Genomic DNA, 23,733 nt, shown 5'->3' on the forward strand with positions numbered 1-23,733 from the left:
TTTTCTTGCTGCTCGTACGTGCGTTTTATTGGTCGCTCGCGCTCGTAACGTTTTTTTCGCCCCGTTTTGGCCAATGTATGTACGCGCGCGTGTGTGTGTGCTGCTTGCAGTTCAAAAGGGCAGCGACAACAACAAGAACAGCGCACCTCTCTTTTAAGCCAAGTCTTCAGCGCTCGCATGTTTGTGTGTGTTGGTGTGATTCAGAATCGTGGCCTGGGAAGAAATGGCAAATTAGTTGGCTCAAAGCGGAATCTCTGTGCTCAATATTCAAATTCAGGCTAGAAAGTGTCGCGTGCGAAAGTGTGCAAATAATACAACTAGCAGAAAGAGAGGAATATAACTTTAAAAAAATAAAAATAACCTGTTCTAATCCAAGTGCCGATTGCGCGCGAGTGTGTGTGTGCGTGTGAGTGTTTGCGTGGATCAGAGAAAAGGAGAAAGAAAAGGGAGAATGCAATTACCAACAACAACAAGCTCAATGAGTATCGTTTGAATAGCAATAATATCTAGCCAAACACAACCCTTTCCAATACGAAAACACGACTTGAGCCAACAAATCAGCGATCATGGCTAAAATCGCCAATGCGTCACTGTCGCAACAACAAAAACAGCGGCAAACAGCAACGACCACAACAACAACAGTGGCGGCATCAGTAGAAACAGCAACAACAACAGCAAGAAGTCGAGACCGCACGAAAAGCGCAGCTCAAATTACGTCGCATTTGCTCAAGCGCGCCATTTCAGTTTATTCGTCGCCTCAATGGATACCGCTCTTCATACTTATTTACTTAGCAACAGGTGAGAGAGAACCCTGAGAGGGAGCCAGCGAGTGAGTGAGAGGGAGGGCGATAGGCTGTCGAGGACATTCAGGAGGAGAGAGCAAAGATGGAGACATGAGAGAGCAACGCGGTGTTTACACGGTTCTTAAGCTACAGTGATAACTCCACAGCATTGAACTTGCTCGTTTTAAATTTTTAAAATGTATATTCGATGCTTACCCATTTTAAATCGAATTTATAATGTTGTTATTGTCTTTAAGCCTCATATACGATTCCGTAAATTTGAAATTATTCTTAATGAGTTAATGATATTGAGTTAGGGAAGTCACACTGTAAATAGTTTATATGCTGAGCCACATGCATTCTTCAGCCTGAACATTTGCTGATGTTTCCAAAGCTCATAATAGAAAAAAAGAGCAACAGGTCATAAGTGTGTGTGAGTGGGGGAATTCGTGTGTTTTGGGGATGTGGCCCACGGAAAAGTCATGTTGGGTAAAAGGAATTTGGATTTCCAATGATTTCGGGCCTACGAAAAACTCGTTCAACGGGTTTTCCTTCAAGAAGTGACTCATGAAGCTGATTGTGGACTCGGTCTTATCATTCAAGCAAAAGGAATGCTGAGCAATGTATTAGCTTCGATTGCGTATAAATTTATATTTAGTATAGTACAACTTCACAACTTTAGTCGCTGAGCGAGATAATTAATCAAATTATAGCTTCAAATGCGGTTGACACTAGCAATCTTGGCCAAGAAGAATTAATAACTGAAACCAGAAGAGATATTTTAACGTGAATGGATATAAAATTTTTAAGTAAATAACGGAAAACGTAACAAATTATTGTTTCTGCATTTGTTGATACTGGTCCGATCTTTTGGTAATAACACCTCATTTGTCTGCATTTTCAAATCGCTTTTAGCGATATCACAACAGTGAAATCTCTGAAACTTATCGCATAACGATCATAATAATTGATTCACAACTCTTGCTGACTCATTATGTGTAATTTTCTGTTACATGTTGTCCGCGGCTCAATTGTGTGGCTGGCTTAGCATTGTCTGCCCCCCTTTTTCCAACGGATTGTGCAAAAACGACCTTAATAATTGGGTTTATTTATTTACAATTCGAGTACCAACCCTCCAAACGGCCAACCATCCGGCTGTTGTTACGCGCAATCTTATCTTTTGGCCGGAAAGTGAAGTACAACAGTTGCAAAAGCGCGGCCAACTCAACGTCAGCAATACCGCAATTCCGTTGATAGGTTGATAAGGAGAACACTCAGGAAAAGGGAGCACAGATAGAGAAAGAGTTTTCCAGCTCGAAGTAGGGAAAGCCCTGGAGTGCAGCGAAAACATAGTAAACCAGTTTATCAGCTCTTGGAGCTAATAGTAAACAAATTTCCAGCTTAATAACAAAAGTGCAAATGCATCCCCTCAACTGTTTAAAAAATTGAAAATATATGGAAAGCCCTAATAAATAGCTATTATTCATTCATTTCTATGAACACATTTTCTTTTAATTTGTGTATGAACCAACCTTTTTAATAGGCCCGGTACTCTGGTATACCTTTTATCGTAGAATTTATCAAATGACTTTGGTTTATGATTGACAAGGAAAACCGAAGAATGAAAGAAAGAGAAAATGAATGTCTGGGCTGGGAAATCCCTGAAAGGCATCACAGCAACTGGTTTATGGTAGCTTCCATCGTAAAATCCAGACACCGACAGCGAAGATCATCAGCGTCATCTTCACTTCGAGAGTGGTTTCTGTACGGCTTTCGTTTGAATTTCCGCCCTAAACAGATATAATCCATAATTTTCAGGGGAAAATCGCGGCGCAGGTATACTCTGCACGCTGGAAAAGTGGAGGGAAAACACAAATGAACCAAAACTACCTGCATTGCGTTAACGATAACAACACGTGACCCCGCGAGTTTATGGAAATTCTCTTGCACGTACATAAATGGAAATCGAGAATGGAATGGAAATTGTACGCTGGACACACCCGCGTTCTCCGCTCTCCGGTGTCCGGTGTTTCAACCTGGTCAAGTGTTAAAGTGCAATCGGCCGTGACGCGGGTCGTGGGCCATGTTCCGTGGGCCTACGCAGCCGGCCGCGACCATTGCCTGACGTTGGCCATTAGTGCAAGTCGTTAGCCAGGTCTATAAAAATAGCCAGAGTATAACTAAAAAAGAACTGATTTGCCCCAGTCCTTTAAAGGTTAGGGCGTACTTCATTACCCAGTACTTAGTGGGGGAGTGGGGAATTGTGGCGGAAGTGGAATCGAATGCAATACTGAGAATGCAGAGCCCAGATCTCAGGACCTATTATGGTTATAGCCGAAATAATTGGGATGTGGAAACTTGTGATGATTTTTGACTAAGCATAGAAAGTTGCAATGAGGTAACTTAAAGTCGAGACAACTGCATAGTTCTAAGTTTCTCCTCGCAATGTTGCCCGTTTTCTGCGACTGCATCGATTAGCCAGCCACCTTGGGAAATTACCGATGCACAAAAACCACAAATATGAGAAAACATTATACTAAACTGAAAAGACAGTGGCAGCTTTCGCTTTTACACGATAATAATTTCAAAAATTTATTCGATGCAAACAAATGTTTAAAAGTTGTGGGCGTTGTTCAATGTTATCCGTTGGATTGTCTTTATCGCGGTGATCACGTAGTGCCGTTTTATCTGTCGCTATTTGCATACGCAGCGTACTGCCAGCAACAACAAATTCCATTGTTAGCATTGAGTCACACCAACAACGATACCGTGGGCCGCAACGCAACAAAATCGAACAAAAATTGTTTGGTAATTGAGGTGGGAAATTGGAGATTGGGTTCTGAAGGCAATTAACGGGCGCAGCATGCGTGGTTTTATTATTTATTTGCATGTCGTGGTGCTCAGCACACAAACTAAAGCTTATATAAGATAGCAGCCATTTTATACATAATAAAATATATATACATGCAATTATTACTTCTATAAGTTAATTCTACTGCACATAAGATGCCCCGCTGAAAGTGTAAAGTCACTTACTGATATGATTTTTTACTTTTTTTTTCATAATTACTCACAGCCCTTAATTTATTTTGAAAACCTTTCCGTGGTGCAACGCCCACGGACTGCGTTTACACTCCAGAAGTCTGTGTTTGCCCAGGTTGTGGGTTCCGAAGGTTCTAGAGGTTCATTCCGGTGGATCTGGTGTTTCTAGTGGTTCTGTTGGATGTGATGGTGCTGCTCTTTGGGGACGCACCGGAAAAGATTCTCAGGCGTGTTTTCGGTTTTGTTTTATTCAACAGTTCATTGCTTTGTGTCAGTTTGTGAACGAGTCTGGCCGCCCCTTTTTCCAGGCCCACAGAATGTACAAGGGCCGCCTTGTTGGCAACACACAGAAAGCGGTCGAGCAACAACACACCACTGGCTGCCACAAAACTGGTTCCCAGGCGCGCCTGCGCAGAGGTGGCTCCAAAAACAAAACAAAAAAAACACACACACAATTTTGAACGGCGCCAAAAGAGCGGGGGAGAAAAAAAGCGACTCTAATTTTGAGTTTGCCCCATTCTAATCATTTATTTTCGGGGGTCTTTTCGCTTGAGAGTCATCTTGCTCTTCCCAGAACCAAGATATTAATGAATAAACACTAACTGTTTAAAGACTTATTCACACGGTTAAATATAGACAAGTACGGTATGGCAGAAAAAGAAAAATGAATTAACTACATGGAAATGAAATAATTCATGAACTCATTTCAACTTCAATTGTTACTTCAAACTTTTCACACTTCTGCTGATATGAAACCTTGATATGGTTTGCTTTGATATCATTGCCATTATTTACTACCTTCTATTTTGATTTCGTGCACAATTTCATGAGAGTAACCTGAGCAAATCCACTGGATTGGTGACGCACTCGAACTTTTTAGTGGGTGCGGATTTGTTGTGTGATTCGCCTGATAATCTGCAGCTTTCATGGGAAACGTTCATTTATGAAAACTAATTAGCTTCTGGCCGCTTCAATGTATTGTTACCATATTGTGTAGCCGAAGCGGTTTTATTTAAATATTTAAAAATATTTCCTCACCGCATTTCTTGGAAGCCAAAGCGGAAATTAGTGTGGGAACGCATTCGTATCTCAGTTTCGTTTGGGCTCTTTCTTCTCGCCAACGAGGTGTTGGAACAAATGGATAGCTTAGAGCAATGTGTTCTTCGGGTCTAAAGTGCAGTCAGACATGAAAATGTGTAAGTTATAGAATAGAGCGATGGACTGGGAACTAAGTGATCTTGAGAAGAAAGGCGTTGACTTCAGGTAACGCAACAATGAAATCATTTTCAACAGGGAATACTATATTCTATGTACCCTAGAAATATTGTTGGCCGAAGCTAATCGTTTATAAAAGCGGTTTGAAAGAGAGTTCTTATCTTTGTTACAGTTTGCATCTATTTATCATAACGAAGATACCGTTTTATAATATATAACTATTTGATTTCAACGTGGCTTAGATAACTTAAGAATTCCTAAGAGACTGTTGAATCGCCGAAATCAAAACCCACATTAGTTTCATAAATATTCAAAGCGGAACTCTATCCATATTTGGTAACTTTTATTAAAATTCCAATTTCCTCTTTAAATTAATTAATTTAATAAATTTTAATACCGTTTTAATTTCCTTAAATTTTTCAACAAAAAACACTATTAAAAACACATTTTCATTATTTTTCCGCTTATCTTTGTTTAAGACCTTCCTTGTGATCATTTACCCATATATATATAAAAATATCTCTAGCTCTCATGATCATTGAACATCGAGTGCAATTAAGCCCTTTCGATAATCGTATTATCAACAAGCTATAATTAAATTTTAATCGCGACACGTTTTCACTTTTCCATTAATAGAAAAAAAAACGAACAGACACCGAAAACTGAAAACGAAAACTCAACAATTAAAGTGCAATTAAAAAATTTCGAACTTAATTAGACAAAACAAAAACAGTGTTATTGTTGTTGCAACAGCCAACAAATTAAATACAGAAACGGAAAAAAGTAAATTTGGTCAAATTTAATTTATGCAACTTCTGAACATCCGATAAGCGAAATGAAAACAACAAAACAATCGAGTGCAAAATGAAATTTATTTATTTTTCGTGGGCGTTCAGTTACTCAAAAGCTGCGGAAAAAGTAAAAAGTATTTAGAGCAAAAATTGAAATCCACAAACACCAGTTAACGTGTTTTTTGTGTGGGCTGCCAAGTGAGGCAACATAGTAGTCATGTAGTACTCATACACCATTTAAACCGAGCCAAAAGAATTGAGGTATGACCAAATGCAGAGAGCTGCCCGCATCAACAAAAAACGAATAGTCGCACAGGAAAAAATATTAGATTCAAAGCATTTCAATACTTTAGTAGACTTTCTCTATCGAATTGTACGCATTATCTTAAATTACAGTGGTTTTATTATCTCAATTTATCATTTTATTAAAGGGATTTTCTCTTTAAGGGAGAGTTAAAAAAAATCCTCGGCAACCGCTCAATTTAGTCCAGTTAGCAACGTGCAACCTGTTTTGTTGTGGCCAAACATCGAACCTGCAACTTGGGATAAGGGTTGCATGTATGTAAAAAAGGGGAAGAAGGTATGGGGAATAACTATTCAAAAGAGCTCTTCAAGCTTTAGAATAGTGAAAAATTCGTTAAAAAAGAAGCCAAAGTAGCTTCTGGTGACATTGGCTAACGAAGTCAATATGCATTTAGATGTATGTTAGCACAGCTGCCACTAAGATAAAAATAAAGGTGGTGGTTGATGGCATGTTGAAAAATCGTACAAAACTGATATTAATTTTGATGATTTTTGTACATCTACAATTTTCTATATTTCTACCAAGGTATTATCCATTTAGAGTTTTTTTACATGTTTAATCACTTCATTATCGCTGCTATTATTGTGACCGCAGCTGTATGTAGGCACTCCACGTTGGTATTGCACTCGGGCGGCATTGTTTTTTGCATATGCTGACGCTGATTAGTCATACCAACAGAATGCAGTGCAAAATCCGAAATGCAAAATGCACTGGCAGAGCCAGAGGTAAAACCAAAGCAAAGCGAGCTGAGCCAATTTGCATACATCTACTTATGTTGTGTTGGCTGTTGCAATGGGCTGAATGTTTTTGTTAACTGGGTCTACTGGAGAGAGCCTCTCATTTCGGCCAACTTGATGAGGTGTGAGTGGGGCCGGGACAGGAATTGGCAGTACTCATTTCCTCCATGGAAAAGTTTTGCGCGTTTTTCGCATACTGTTTGCTGCATAAATCACTCGCTTCTTACGGGTGGTAAATAGTATGGGAAACCTGAAATGGAGCAACTTAAAATGAGTGATTATCTCGACGATGGATTGAAGAAACAGAGCGTTTTCTCTTTTAAATTGAAAGATTTACTTAACTATAGGGGCTCAGCATTTTTAGGGAAACAACTCAAAGAAATAATTACTTTATACCCATTTAGTGGGCAAAACAATTTGCAAAGCATGATGGTCAGCCTTTTAATTATAAATTTCAATGAACGACTATAGTGAGTTACTATTTAATGCTGCTCATCATTTAAGTAGCAGTTAGATGCCTGATCTCTGTGGAACTATATAGTTTATACTATATTGAAGATACAGATACTTTCACAAAGATACTTTCAAATTCATTTAAAAAGATTATGCAAGGGGAGTACAATAGGAACTTTCAAAGTACTTTAATCTACGAAAATAGTTGACCATCTCAAAGCTGTCACAATAAAGATCATTTAAAATTCTGATTATTGGACACGCCTCTTTCTAAGAACCGACACAAAACAATCTTTGTCCCCAAAAAACTCCAAGCGAGACATCATTAAAAGCTTAAAAAGCATTTACAGCCGAATGCCCAGAATGCTTTTGACAAAAGGCGAAAGAAACTATTAAACTGTTTCTTTTATGGCACCGCTAAAAAGAATTCTTCCGCTCTCCGGAGCAGAATTAATCCAGAGTTTTGCAGTATCAGCTCGAATCCGTAGTCGAGTCATTCATGACACAACTGAAAATAATAAACAGAAACTCGAAAAACGGCAAAATGCCATAAAAAATGGAAATAGAATTCTTGCCGCTGGTTATGATTATGAAATTTCCGTTCCGTTTATTTGCGGCCAATCTAAACACTCAATGGATAGATTATATAAAAGCCCAAAAGTCTTCGACTAGCTCTTGTCGAACGCGGTTGTAAAAATTGAACGCTGCGATCGTTATCTTCTGTTCTCTCTGAGAACATTGTGGTGTACATTAGATATTTTCTGTTTTCTTCTTTAATTGTGATATTCGCAAAGGACTACAATCAAACGTTCAAGTGATGCAATTGGTGATGCTGAAGCATCTGCCGTTGAAAAAATGCGTACTAAAAGGAATAAACCACTAGTGGAGCGCCAGAACGAACGGGGCTCCAAGCAATTTACAAATTATTTTCGTCCACTACAAACTTTAGACGATGATAATGATGATAAACCTATTGAAACGGACACACTTGATGAAATAATAATCAAACCACCTCCTATAACATTAATTAAACAAAATACAAAATTTGTACACGAGCTAATGGCTAAAATTAAAACTGATGATTACTTTATTAAAACCATCTCAATTGGAATTAAAATATTTTTACCAAATATGGACTGTTTCAATGCAGCTTGTAACCAACTCAAGGAACATAACTGTGAGTTCTACACGTACGATACTAGATCAAACAAGCCATACAAAGCCATTTTATCCGGGCTGGATAAACTACCAATTGAAACTGTCAAATCCATGCTACAAAACCTAGGATTACAATGCACCGAAGTCAAAATTGTGGAAAAGAAAACTAAGTCTGATCATGAATTATTACTGTACATTGTTTATTTCGTTAACAAAAGTATCACAGTAAAGGAACTGCGCAAAAACTTTATGTATGTCAACCACACTAAAGTACGCTGGGAGTATAAAGTGAAATTGCAGAATAAAATTACTCAATGCTACAATTGCCAACTATTTGGACATGGATCAAATAATTGTTCAGTTAAAACATCATGTGCCCATTGTGCTGGATCACACCAGACTGCCGTATGTATGGACGTAAACAACAAAAAATGCGCTAACTGTAAAGGCGACCATCCATCGACAGAACTGACATGCCCATGCCGAATTTCTTATCTCAATTTACTTTCCAAACGCTCATCACAACGCATTGGAAGAAATAACTTGGAAGCTCATGGAATGAGGAATTCTAAGCAACACATCGTTCCATCTGCTCTCTTTGGAAATCAACCCCAGATCTCATTGCCTACTCAAACTAAGAGAGTGCAACAACTCAACTTTGGTAGCTATAGTAATGCACTCACCAATATTCATACTTTGCCTAATCCCAAAGCAAATATCACAAATGAAACTAATCTCTTTTCATGTGAAGAGATAAATTCTCTTTTGTCTGAATTAATAACAAGACTTAATGAATGCTCCAATAAGGGAGAGCAATTTCAAGTAATTTCTCAGTTAGCGATTAAGTATGTTTACACAAACAAATAATTTTATTGATAATTTGAATATTATGGCATGGAATGCTCGTGCCGTTAGAAACAAACGTATAGAACTGATCAAGTTCTTAGAAAATAATCACATTCACATAGCACTTATAAATGAAACGTGGCTGACTCATAGTGACCGTTTTAATATACCCGAATACACTATATACAGAAATGACAGGAAGGAAAGTAGGGGAGGCGGCGTTGCCATTGCAGTTAGTAACACATTGATACATGAACAAATACCCTGCATTAAAAGTCATGTTATTGAAAATGTAGGTATACAAATCAACACTGACTCTAATTCCAGTCTAAAAATTTACTCTATTTACTTTGCTGGAAATACTTCAAAATGTATTCCTAGTTCATGTGATTTATCTTGGGACCATAATCATTTAAAAAGTTTGTATAGATCTGATCTCCTTAAGATCTCACAAATAAATGGAAATTTTCTAATTTGCGGGGACTTCAACTCGCGCCACAGAGCATGGAAGTGTACCCGAGCCAATGGTTGGGGCAAAATTCTCAATGAACTTTCAGACCTGGGAAAATTCAGTATTTTGTACCCTACGCAACCCACATATATTCCGCATAACCATAAAGCAAAAGCATCAACATTGGACCTATGCCTCACTAATATCCCTAACCAGCTGGCTAATCCAGCAGTAATGCAAGAGCTTTCCTCTGATCACCTACCAGTGGTTATTAAATACTCTACAAATTTTATGCGCAATGTAAAAACATATCCGATTTTGGGAAGGGCAAATTGGGCGCTTTTTAAGAGAATTATAAATGAAAGGCTGATGGTTGAAGAGGTGGTTGTCAACTGCTCACAGATATCGACTTTGGATATTGATAATTTAATCGGCTCTTTCACTAGAGTAATCAATTATGCCTTTCTTAAAGCAGTCCCTCATAAACCTATACATCACTCCAAGCTTACACTCCCTGTACATATAACTGAATTATTTAAAACAAGAAATATTATCCAAAGACAATGGTTTAGGTCACGTCATCCATTACTAAAATCAAGATGTGATCATTTAAATTACATCATACGAAAAGAGCTTTTCATTTATAATAATGCAAAATGGAACAATAAACTTCAAAAGCTGGATAAATGCAGCAAACCCTTTTGGAATATAACCAAAGCAATTAAAAAAAGAAAACAAATTGTTCCGTGTCTAAGTAAAGCTGATGAAATATACGCTTCTGGAAAAGAAAAAGCGAATATTCTTGCTGATGTCTTTCAACTGAAGCATAATCTGACACATTCATATTCAAACCAAAATACAATTGACCAAGTCAAAATATCTTTACAATCTATAGCTGAAACCCCAAACAACATCGCAGAAATTTGTAGAGTCACTTATCCAGAGGTTTTTTCAATTGTAAAAGCTCTCCATACTAGAAAATCTCCTGGAATTGATGGAATACCTAATATATCCTTGAAAAACCTTCCTACAAGCGCCATTAATCATATTGTTAACATTGCCAATCACTGTCTTCAGGCAGGCTATTTCCCACGGGATTGGAAGATAGCAAAAATAGTTCCAATTCTCAAACCAGGAAAACCTCCTGATAACCCTGAAAGCTACCGACCAATAAGCCTATTAAGCGGATTGTCCAAGATTCTGGAAAAATTAATTAAATTGAGATTGGTGAAATTTTTGGACATACACAACACACTACCAACGGTACAGTATGGTTTTAGAAATGGTCTAAATACCATACTGCCGACCTTAAAACTAAGAAATTATATTAAAGAAAGTATCCAATCCAAACAATCTGTAGGGCTGGTTACACTTGATATTGAGGCTGCATTTGATACTGTATGGCATGACGGACTGTTGCACAAACTAAAGATGATTGGAACTCCCATATACCTCATTAAAATAGTTCAAAATTTTTTGACACATCGATACTTTAGCGTTAATTTGGACAGTAGTCAATCTGCTAGACGAATTTTAAATGCAGGTGTGCCACAGGGTTCTGTCTTAGGACCTACATTGTTTAATATTTTTACACACGATATTCCACAAGCTACAAACTGTGTACTTTCACTGTTTGCTGACGACGCCGCTGTCTACAGTGCTGGTTTCTCGTACAGCGAGATAAATCAATCCATGCAGAGTTACTTAAATGAATTAGACATATATTACAAAAAATGGAAAATTAAAATTAACCCTAATAAAACGAATGCTATATTTTTTACAAAAAGAAGGAAACCTCGTTATCTTCCTGATAGACAGTTGCGAATACTAGACTCTCCAATACAATGGGTTGACAACATTCGATATTTGGGTATAATTTTTGATAAAAAACTAACATTTAAATACCACATCAACAACACAATTATGAAAGTTAATAAAATTATTTGCACACTGTACCCTCTAATAAATCGTAAATCTAAATTATCAATATCCAATAAGATCATAATTTTTAAAACAATTTTTAATCCAATATTAATGTATGGGTCACCTGTTTGGGGTAGATGTGCTCAAACTCATATCAAAAAACTTCAAATATGCCAAAACAAGCTGTTAAAATTAATAATGAACTTACCTTATTACACAAACACTAAGTACCTACATATAAAAGTAGGTGTACAAAAAGTTCAACAAAAAATACAATATTAACAATCTTTTGTTTCAAGTCTTAGTTTTTTAAGTTAGTTGTAAGTCAATTAAGGTTTTTCTTCTCCCTTGTTTTCCTTAATAAATAATAAATATTGTTATACAAAAAACTAAAAACAGGTCAACTAGACATAATTAATAAATATTTCAGATGAAAGCCTTAGCTAAACACTGTAAATACCAAATTATACCATTAGCTTTAATGAAATGTACATATATATATAAGGGATAAAGCACAAATAAATTAATTAAAAAAAAAAATTAATTCTAAATAAATAAAAGCCCAAAACCAACGGAATTCTGGTTTTACGAGTACATAATAATATATATATTAAATGTTTTATATTATTTGGGCACAATTTTAATATTAAATGAACCTACTTGTTAGATACTCATAAGTAAATGCAGTCGTTAATTAATTTAATTCCACACACATTGAGTGTTTCATTTCTCTCCGTGTACATGTGTGATTTTTATAGCATTTTTGCCGTTTAACTTTTGAATACTTTTCTGCATAGTTTCGTACGTGAGTATAATATAATTATGAGCTACTTTGCTGGCGACTTATTTACTTGTTCACTGACTACACCTTGGCTGCCCGCCTCCCGGCCACGCCCCCTTCTTACCTGGCACACATAATCACAGAAATGACAACAACAACAGCGCGCTTGCTGTCAATGCAAATAGCGAAGCAAATCGCCTTTAAATAGGTTCGAAATAAAATGTTTGAGAAGACCGCGCAAAAAGAGCCAGCAAAATCGATGGCCTCATAAAGTATTGTATTTTGTTGCCCGCTGTGCTTTAACACGGTTCGGGTTCTGTCGAGGTCTCCCCATGTCTTCCAAGTCCCGCAAGCACCTTCTAAGCTCGTGGCTGCCATGGGTCAGGGCAGCCCAAAGGGCACAGCGGACCACCGACGGGTTCATCGGAGCCAGGAGGTGCTAAAATGATCTCGTCTTTGTGTGGGAAGTGCAAAAATACTCAAGTACACATGTGCCAACGATGTTGAGGTGGAAATAAAATTAAGTAAATGTTGTTTTTTAGTCATAAACCTCAACTTGGACAGTGCCATTGAAACAACAATGGTCTTTTAAGTTTTTGAATGACACCAAGTTGTTAAAAAATCATAAATGGCAACCATCAATATGTAAAAAGTATTAAAAAGTTAAGAAAAGCTTATAATTTATGCAAAATAAATCGACAGTTGCCTAATTCATCCCAGTGAAAGCAATTATTCATAATAAGCTTTTTGAGCACTGAATTATAGCAAGCTTCCTGGTTTTTAATAACTAACTTATTGTACAGAAATTTGTTTGTATAAAAAATCGTATTTATAAAAACGAAAGGTTTCGCCGATTTTTGTTTCGATTTCCTTTCGCTAATAACTTTTTCTTGTGCCGCTTTCTTTCCGTTTCAAGATTTTGCTTGGGTTTTTGTTTTCATGTTTGATCTGCAGACTATATTGATGAAAACTAGCTTATGAACATGCAAGTCTACTTAAGTTGTATGTACATTTGGTACATATTCACAGTTTCCCTCTTCGCAGATCTTAACGCCTTGTGCACTCGGTCCTAAGAAAAAGCTAGTTAGTTTCGCCATTTGGCCATTTTTACGTATTTGTTTAGAAAATGTGAATGAGAAAAACGACTTGGAGTCAGTTATGGAGTCTTCTGGTCTGCGGCTGCGGCTGTTTTCCTACTTTAACTGAAATTGATTCTGCGCTTTGGTGATCAGCGCAAACGAAAGTTGAGCAGACAGGAGGGGGATTTTAACTGATTACCATTTAAGTGGCATGTGCCGGGCCATGGCAACTCGTCTAATTTGGTCAATGCTAGTCGAAAGAAAAAACACTTTTTTAGCCTGAAAGCAATGGACAGAGACGCGGCGAAAATGCTGAACTGAACTGAACAGCACTGGGAAAATATGTAAGCCAAAGTAAACCAATTGGCCATTTGCCGTGTGCCAAATACGCGAAATGAGGAAGTCTACGGTTACAAATGCGTTGGCCAAATGCGAATGAAATGCGATTAGTTAAATGAGAGCCCGACTTGACTTGACTTGGCCCGAACCAAATCGACCTGGCCTTGTCATGCTTTTATTTCATTCATTTCACCCATCAGTCCGATGCATTCAGCGAAAAAGTTACTCTGAATTACTGCAGTTTTCCGGTTTTAAATTAAATTAATTTGGATTTCAAGTGAAATTGTAATTAGAGAATAGGGTAGTTCAAATTAGCTGCACATACATGAACTTCTTAGATATTTCTGTTTATATTTCAAACTATTTATTACACGTACTGCCCAGTGCATCGGCTAATCCCTCTAACCCTGGCAATCTTGATCTTCTCTTGCAGATGTCGCCTCAGTGGCGGTGCCGACGAAGGAGGCGTACTTTAATGGCTCCACTTACCTCCGCCTCACCACGCCGATGCCCATTTGGGACCACTCGGCGATTAGTTTTCGCTCGTGCCGCGGCGGCGAGATCCTCGCCCAGCAGTACAACAAGAACTCCATTGTAATCTCAGTGCTCAATGACTTTCTGCAAATCTCACTGGCTGGACCCGCCGTCCATGGGCCCAACAACCGGCTGGATGTCAAGCTGCCCTACCAACTGCTGGACAACCGCTGGCATACGCTGCAGTTCAAGTACGAGTACGGAAATCTCTACCTGCATGTGGATCGCGCGGCAAGCATATTTGGTAAGTTACCATGCCGTTCTGGCTGCCCCAAATTGGATTTCAGACGGAATGGGCTCTATCGCCCACTCATTCGGGTCAGTCGTGGACAATCGTGCAATGCAGCAAAGCACATGGAAGTGAATCACATCACGAGGGTTAAGTAATGCAATTGTGCTGGCTAACTAAATAGAGGGAGAACATGGGCAGTGATGAACTCATTCGAAAAATCAATTAAACGATTGTTAAGAATACGTGCGAGAAGTTAATGCATAGAGGAAACCAACCAAGAAAGTTTGCTAATCTTAATAATTAATTTCACTTTCTTCTCCAGCCAACTCCACGTACAACAGTCAGTTCCTGACGAACCAGGACATTGGCTACAAGGACGCCATCTTGATACTGGGAAACTCCTTCTCCGGCTGCCTTCTGGATGGACCAGGTTTGCAGTTTGTGAACAACTCGACGGTGCAGAATGTGGTCTTTGGTCACTGTCCCTTGACCCCGGGTCCCTGCAGCGATCACGATCTTTTCACCCGACTGCCGGACAACTTCTGTCTGAATGATCCCTGTATGGGCCATGGAACATGCTCGTCCAGTCCGGAGGGATACGAATGTCGGTGCACGGCACGTTACTCGGGAAAGAACTGCCAGAAGGACAATGGCTCGCCGTGTGCCAAGAATCCATGCGAGAACGGTGGTTCCTGCCTGGAGAACTCACGCGGTGATTACCAGTGCTTCTGTGATCCCAACCACAGTGGTCAGCACTGCGAGACGGAGGTGAACATCCACCCACTCTGCCAGACGAACCCCTGCCTGAACAATGGAGCATGTGTGGTGATTGGCGGCAGCGGAGCACTCACCTGCGAGTGTCCCAAAGGATACGCTGGTGCCAGGTGCGAGGTGGACACGGATGAGTGCGCCTCACAGCCGTGTAAGAACAACGGAAGCTGCATAGACCGTATCAATGGATTCAGCTGCGATTGCAGCGGCACAGGCTACACAGGTGCCTTCTGCCAGACGAATGTGGATGAGTGCGACAAGAATCCGTGCCTGAACGGCGGCAGATGCTTCGATACCTACGGATGGTACACCTGCCAGTGTCTGGATGGTTGGGGCGGCGAGATTTGTGATCGACCCATGACATGCCAGACGCAGCAGTGTTTGAACGGCGGTACCTGCCTGGACAAGCCCATCGGCTTCCAGTGCCTCTGTCCGCCGGAGTACACTGGCGAACTGTGCCAAATCGCACCCAGTTGCGCCCAGCAGTGCCCCATCGATTCGGAGTGCGTAGGCGGCAAGTGCGTGTGTAAGCCAGGCTCATCGGGTGAGTTCAACGTTCCATTCTTTCCGGTTATGGGGATCATTTGTTGGGTACTGCATGACTATTCACTCGCTTACTTTGGGTTTTACGGTCTTAATTTCTCCACCTAACCAATTGGGATATATATAAGCTTCCGACTTGGAGCCGCTGACTCCGCTCGAGCTGGACATTCTCGACGCCACGCTGTGCCCCAGCGAAAAGAAGAAGCGCTACATATCGCCCGAGTGGCTCAAACGCAAGCGTTGTGAGCTAAAACTAAGTAGGTCGAATGGATGCGGTAGTAGCTTGCTAAAAAGGGGTTCCTGTAGAGTTTCATTATCCATCTGACATCCATAGACATTTGCTCATTTGACAACACACGTCGCCATTACCCACACTACATGTATATATCTGCCCGTTTTATTCGCTATAAGCTAATGCCCCAATCTTGTATTGTATAAAACCATGTTGCGTTTGATGGGTAATAATCGTAGGCCCCATTGGTCACTGCCTGCCAACAACAACCACACCGACACCAGAACAAGAGCCAACAACAACGCCCAGAACAACAGCAAACCCTAACCCAGCTATTCCCAACACCCTAACAACAACAACCAAGATACCTCCAATAACAACCAGCCGAACACCGGTGGGAACGACCACGGGTAGCAGGAAACCACCACAACAGCCACTGCAATCTCAGACCCAACGCTCGGCCTCCCTGAATGCATGTCCCCAAGAAAACTGCTTGAACGGTGGCACCTGCCTGGGCTATAGTGGCAATTATTCCTGTATTTGTGCTAGTGGATACACAGGTTTGGCATACATTTGTCCGGGGTTGTCCTAAAAGTGTGCATGCCACTGATGATCCACTTAAGGGAGTTTAATTTGCATGCGGTTAATGGCCCTTGTGGTTCTTGGGTTTAAAATGATATTGATTTCGACTAGAGTCCTGTCTAAATCCACTCTCCCACAGTACTTAGAAAGTTATTAACTAAGAATTGCACAGGAAATTATTAAATGTTATCACATGGAAATGAACGAGGGACTCCCCTATTTTGCAAAAGAATAATCTCAAATGAAGTCAAAAGGCATGCCAGAATAATTAAAATTGTGGATTCATTCAAGATTCAAGTTTAAATCTAACCAATTCTAAACTTTTAGTGCAACCCCAGATAAGCTAACTTTAAATATGTAGAAAAGTAGATCTTGTTAAACAATTAATATTTGGTAAAACACTTGAAGAAATCAGAAATATACCTTTAATTATTTATTTATTTAGTTACTTAAATAGTAAAACAAAGTCCTATTGCATACTAATCTCTAGCATCATTCCCAGGTTACAACTGTCAAACGAGCACGGGTGATGGAGCTTCTGCCCTGACACCCATCAACTGCAATGCCACCAATGGAAAGTGCCTAAACGGAGGCACTTGCTCCATGAACGGAACTCATTGCTATTGCGCCGTCGGCTATTCGGGAGATCGTTGCGAGAAGGCCGAGAACTGTTCGCCCCTGAACTGCCAGGAACCGATGGTATGTGTGCAGAATCAGTGCCTCTGCCCGGAGAACAAGGTGTGCAATCAGTGCGCCACACAACCGTGTCAGAATGGCGGAGAATGTGTGGACCTACCGAATGGAGACTACGAATGCAAGTGCACCCGGGGATGGACTGGACGCACCTGTGGCAACGACGTGGACGAGTGCACCCTACATCCGAAGATCTGCGGCAATGGTATCTGCAAGAACGAGAAGGGATCGTACAAGTGCTATTGTACACCTGGATTTACCGGAGTCCACTGCGATTCCGATGTGGACGAATGCCTCAGCTTTCCCTGCCTCAACGGAGCAACGTGCCACAACAAGGTAGGTAGATGGCAGTCGGACTTGGATCCGAGTCTGCCGCTGGTGACTGAGGATTAGTTTGTTACTAAAGTGTAATTAGTTGTTTTTCTTTAAATTCGGAAAGCATCGGATTTTGAGACAAGTGAGTGGGAGCTTAGAATACACATAATTCTTTTCGATTATATGTGATTGAAAGTAAGCTTGTCCCTCGAAATTCCAATTAAATCGCTATGTCCTTTTAATAGTGCTTGAGCGAAACCAATATTTTCTCTATTAATGAAGATTATACAAACAATATTTAATCAACTTATAATGATTTAGATAAATGCCTACGAGTGCGTTTGTCAACCAGGATATGACGGCGAGAACTGTGAAGTGGACATCGATGAGTGCGGTAGTAATCCCTGCTCGAACGGATCCACCTGCATCGACAGGATCAACAACTTCACCTGCAACTGCATTCCGGGAATGACGGGTCGCATCTGTGACATCGACATTGACGACTGTGTGGGAGATCCCTGCTTGAATGGAGGTCAGTGCATCGACCAATTGGGTGGCTTCCGCTGTGACTGCAGTGGCACCGGCTATGAGGGCGAGAATTGTGAGCTGAACATAGACGAATGCCTCTCGAATCCGTGCACGAATGGTGCCAAGTGCCTGGACAGGGTTAAGGACTACTTCTGCGATTGCCACAACGGCTACAAGGGAAAGAACTGTGAGCAGGACATCAACGAGTGCGAGAGTAATCCCTGCCAGTACAATGGCAACTGCCTAGAGCGTTCGAACATGACGCTCTACCAAATGAGTAGGTTCACGGATCTGCCCAAGGTGTTTAGCCAACCCTTTAGCTTTGAGAATGCCAGCGGGTAAGTCATTTGCAGCGCGATCCCATTTAAATTCGTGGCTTAACCTTCTTAATCCTCAGCTACGAGTGCGTCTGTGTGCCCGGCATCATTGGCAAGAACTGCGAGATCAACATTAATGAGTGCGACAGTAATCCATGCAGCAAACACGGAAATTGCAATGACGGGGTAAGTTATCAAATTTATGATATTTGAAGAATGAGAATTAATATTGAACTTGTGTTTACTCGCAGATTGGAACCTATACCTGCGAATGCGAACCTGGCTTCGAGGGCACCCACTGTGAGATCAACATAGATGAGTGTGATCGCTATAATCCCTGCCAGAGGGGCACTTGTTATGACCAGATAGATGACTATGACTGCGACTGCGATGCGAACTATGGAGGCAAAAACTGTTCCGTTCTTCTCAAAGGCTGTGACCAGAATGTAAGTCTCTCAAACAAAAAAGATAGATCTTAATACTAATTTTAATCCCTTTGTTACAGCCTTGTTTAAATGGTGGCGCTTGTCTCCCGTATTTGATCAACGAGGTAACTCATCTGTACAACTGTACCTGCGAGAACGGCTTCCAGGGCGATAAGTGCGAAAAGACCACCACTCTGTCCATGGTGGCCACTAGCTTGATTTCGGTTACCACGGAACGCGAGGAGGGCTACGACATTAATCTACAATTTAGGACCACACTGCCCAACGGAGTTTTGGCCTTTGGAACCACCGGCGAAAAGAATGAACCAGTTAGCTATATTTTGGAGCTGATTAATGGACGACTTAATCTACATTCCTCGCTCCTAAATAAGTGGGAGGGCGTGTTTATCGGATCGAAGCTGAACGATAGCAACTGGCACAAGGTGTTTGTGGCCATAAACACTTCGCATTTAGTCCTTTCGGCCAACGACGAGCAGGCTATCTTTCCGGTTGGCTCCTATGAAACGGCCAACAATAGCCAGCCTTCATTCCCGCGCACATACCTCGGCGGCACCATTCCCAATCTGAAGTCCTATCTGCGCCACCTCACCCACCAACCGTCAGCTTTTGTGGGCTGCATGCAAGACATAATGGTCAATGGTAAATGGATCTTTCCCGAGGAGCAGGATGCGAATGTCAGTTATACCAAGCTGGAAAATGTCCAGAGCGGTTGTCCGCGCACCGAGCAATGTAAACCGAATCCCTGCCATTCGAACGGTGAATGCACGGACCTTTGGCACACCTTCGCTTGTCATTGTCCCAGACCATTCTTTGGACACACATGTCAGCACAGTAAGTAGTCTTAAATGGAGGTAATGCATCCACATTTTGAAAAATCATGATTTCCCTATTATTAGATATGACTGCTGCTACTTTTGGCCATGAGAATACCACCCACTCGGCTGTGATTGTGGAGACCACAGATGTGGCTAGGCGAGCTATTAGATCCATTCTAGACATTTCCATGTTTATTCGTACCCGCGAGCCAACCGGTCAAGTCTTTTACTTGGGCACCGATCCACGCAAAGCCCCTACTAAAAGTAAGTTAAAATCTAAATGAACTCATTCTTCTTTAAACAAATTTATTTCAAATTTAAATAAATTAATCCGGTTTCCTATTACTTTAACAGATATTGGAGACTCATATGTGGCGGCCAAATTACATGGCGGAGAACTGCTGGTTAAGATGCAGTTCAGCGGCACTCCGGAGGCCTACACCGTTGGTGGCCAGAAATTGGACAACGGCTATAACCACCTGATCGAGGTGGTGCGCAATCAAACGCTCGTGCAGGTCAAGCTCAATGGCACCGAGTACTTCCGCAAGACGCTGTCCACGACGGGTCTGCTGGACGCACAGGTGCTTTACTTGGGCGGACCTGCACCCACACGCGAGTCTCTTCTGGGAGCGACCACAGAACCAGGAATAATTCCAGTTCCGGGAGCAGGAGTACCCATTGAAGACACAACTGTGCCCAAGGAGGCGGACGACAGCAGGGACTACTTTAAGGGCATAATCCAGGACGTGAAGGTCAGCAACGGTTCGCTCAACCTGATTGTGGAGATGTATTCCCTGAACGTGACAGATGTCCAAGTGAATGCCAAACCTCTGGGCGCTGTAACCATCGACCGCGCCTCCGTGTTACCTGGTGAGGTGTCCGATGATCTGTGCAGAAAGAATCCCTGCCTCCATAATGCCGAGTGCAGGAACACATGGAACGACTACACTTGCAAGTGCCCCAACGGGTACAAGGGAAAGAACTGTCAGGAGATAGAATTCTGCCAACACGTCACATGTCCGGGACAGAGCTTGTGCCAAAATCTGGACGATGGCTATGAGTGTGTTACTAACACCACATTCACTGGTCAGGAACGCAGTCCACTCGCCTTCTTCTACTTCCAGGAGTCGCAATCTGACGATATTGTCAGTGAAACGGCTCCCAAGCAGACCCTTAAACCGGTGATTGATATTGCCTTCCGCACTCGTGCTGGAGGAACTCTCCTGTACATCGACAATGTGGACGGATTCTTTGAAATTGGAGTAAACGGAGGACGAGTGACCATCACCTGGAAGCTCAGTGCACTGCATTTTGGCGAGTCTGCACGATTTGAGAAGGAGAACACTGACGGAGAATGGAGTCGCATTTACCTCAGGGCACACAACAGCAAACTGGAGGGTGGATGGAAGGGATGGGAATCGATGGTAGATCCGACGCCGGCTTTTTCCACGGACATTGACCAAGCGGCCTTCCAGTCCCTGATCGCTACGAGTACCCAGGTTTACTTGGGTGGCATGCCAGAGTCGCGACAAGCACGAGGATCCACTCTGTCCGCCCAGCAGGGCTCTCAGTTCAAGGGCTGTGTGGGAGAGGCAAGGGTGGGCGATCTTTTACTGCCCTACTTCTCTATGGCGGAACTGTATTCGCGCACCAATGTTTCAGTACAGCAAAAGGCCCAATTCCGTCTAAATGCCACACGACCTGAGGAGGGCTGCATCCTGTGCTTCCAGTCGGACTGCAAAAATGACGGGTTCTGTCAGTCTCCATCGGATGAGTACGCCTGCACCTGTCAGCCTGGATTCGAGGGCGATGATTGCGGCACGGACATCGACGAGTGCCTTAACACGGAATGCTTGAACAACGGAACCTGCATCAACCAGGTGGCAGCTTTCTTCTGCCAGTGTCAGCCAGGATTCGAGGGTCAGCACTGTGAGCAGAACATCGACGAGTGTGCGGATCAGCCGTGCCACAACGGTGGCAACTGCACAGATCTTATCGCCTCGTATGTGTGCGACTGCCCGGAGGACTATATGGGCCCGCAGTGCGACGTGCTGAAACAAATGACCTGCGAGAACGAGCCATGTCGAAACGGATCAACCTGCCAAAATGGATTCAGTAAGTGATGCCCCATCATTATGATACAATTATTTCTTTCAACGATTATCATTCTTCTCTCCTTGCAGATGCTTCAACTGGAAATAACTTTACATGCACATGCGTGCCTGGCTTCGAGGGTCCACTGTGTGACATTCCCTTCTGTGAAATAACGCCTTGCGACAACGGTGGCCTTTGCCTGACCACTGGAGCGGTAAGTGGCCTACAAATGATATACCCCACTGATCACTTATTCATCGGAACACTTTATTCTCTTTAGGTACCGATGTGCAAATGTAGTCTGGGATACACTGGTCGTCTGTGCGAGCAGGACATTAACGAGTGCGAATCGAATCCATGCCAGAACGGAGGTCAGTGTAAGGACCTCGTCGGCAGGTACGAGTGCGATTGCCAGGGCACCGGATTCGAGGGCCTTCGCTGTGAAAATGACATCGACGAGTGCAACGTGGAGGGAGATTACTGCGGCGGATTGGGCCGGTGTTTCAACAAGCCCGGATCCTTCCAGTGCATCTGCCAGAAACCCTATTGCGGAGCCTACTGTAACTTTACGGATCCCTGCAACGCTACGGACCTCTGCTCCAACGGCGGTCGCTGCGTAGAGTCCTGCGGCGCAAAACCGGACTACTACTGCGAGTGTCCGGAAGGTTTCGCGGGCAAGAACTGCACAGCACCGGTAAGTTTTGATACACTACAAATTCAATGTATGAAAAACTATATATTGATTTCTTCTCTATTTCAGATTACGGCCAAGGAGGACGGACCCTCGACCACAGACATTGCCATCATTGTAATTCCCGTAGTGGTGGTGCTGCTGCTGATCGCGGGAGCCCTTCTGGGCACTTTCCTGGTGATGGCCAGGAACAAGCGGGCCACCAGGGGCACCTACAGCCCGAGCGCGCAAGAGTACTGCAACCCACGGCTGGAAATGGACAACGTGCTGAAGCCACCGCCGGAAGAGCGACTTATTTAGTTTTGAGTTTTGAGCATGAACGACGATTAGCAAAGCAAACAAAAGATATTTTTAAATCCGCCCATATACACCTAGCTGTAGGAGTAACGCAATGTTTTGTACTAAGTTGGCCCCTAGTTATGGTTTACATCTTAAGGTGCTCAAAGCAATAGCAGCAGCAGCCAGGTTTCCACCTCCCCGATCCCTGCCTACGCTTTAGTTAGTTAATAATGCCGTTGTCTATTTATTCTAGTAGTTTAGATGACATACGTACCGCCCTATAGTCGTTATGTAGTTATGTTCCCATAGTTTAGATTCAGTATTCGATTTCTCGTATATGTAATCCTAAAGCTGCGAACAAAGTTGAGCTCCGACGTCGATTTCCCCTTTGCATTCCACAAGGAAGCCCATCAAATGTATTGTACGAGTATTTTTGTAAATAAGATTGTTTGCCGACTCTTAAACTAAATTAGCTGAGCTAAAATCGTAATTAAAAACCGAAAATCCTATATGCCTATATATACGCGAGTATATATATCAGTAAATGTGGCCTTATAACAAAAAAAAAAAAATATAGTAACGAAAAGCAATGACAACTAGAACAGAGAAAGTATTGGTTAAGTAAATCAAATAAAAAACATATTTTGCTCTAGAATATCTAAGCGTAAACTTAAGAGACTGTACTATATAATAAATATTAAATATTTCGACTTTTTCCAATCAATTGCCTATTCAATTATCCAGTTAAAAGCACCCGGCA

General features: G+C 41.8%; 1 protein-coding gene across 2 annotated transcripts; it reads left to right on the forward strand.

The window, feature by feature from the left end:
- On the forward strand, positions 1-23,693 carry LOC6607724 (protein crumbs). Of its 2 annotated transcripts, XM_032723222.1 has the most exons (14): positions 1-798; positions 14,335-14,679; positions 14,990-15,982; positions 16,453-16,773; positions 17,298-17,824; positions 18,125-18,669; positions 18,729-18,834; positions 18,900-19,094; positions 19,154-19,925; positions 19,991-20,173; positions 20,264-22,024; positions 22,093-22,217; positions 22,284-22,697; positions 22,764-23,693. In XM_032723222.1, the coding sequence occupies exons 1-14, from the start codon at positions 567-569 to the stop codon at positions 22,992-22,994; spliced, it is 6,750 nt and encodes a 2,249-aa protein (XP_032579113.1). In that variant the 5' UTR covers positions 1-566; the 3' UTR covers positions 22,995-23,693. The 2 variants fall into 2 exon arrangements, with proteins under 2 accessions (XP_032579113.1, XP_032579114.1); XM_032723223.1 differs by lacking the exon at positions 16,453-16,773.
- Positions 23,694-23,733: the final 40 nt, after the last annotated feature.

This window comes from Drosophila sechellia, chromosome 3R (assembly GCF_004382195.2).
Source record: "Drosophila sechellia strain sech25 chromosome 3R, ASM438219v1, whole genome shotgun sequence".
NCBI lineage: Eukaryota > Metazoa > Arthropoda > Insecta > Diptera > Drosophilidae > Drosophila > Drosophila sechellia.

Coding starts and splice junctions, on each gene's coding strand:
- LOC6607724 (XM_032723222.1), top strand. CDS start 567: ATGGCTAAAATCGCCAATGCGTCACTGTCGCAACAACAAAAACAGCGG. Junction 14,680..14,989: donor TCGCGCGGCAAGCATATTTG/GTAAGTTACCAT, acceptor TTTCTTCTCCAG/CCAACTCCACGTACAACAGT. Junction 22,025..22,092: donor AACCTGCCAAAATGGATTCA/GTAAGTGATGCC, acceptor CTCTCCTTGCAG/ATGCTTCAACTGGAAATAAC.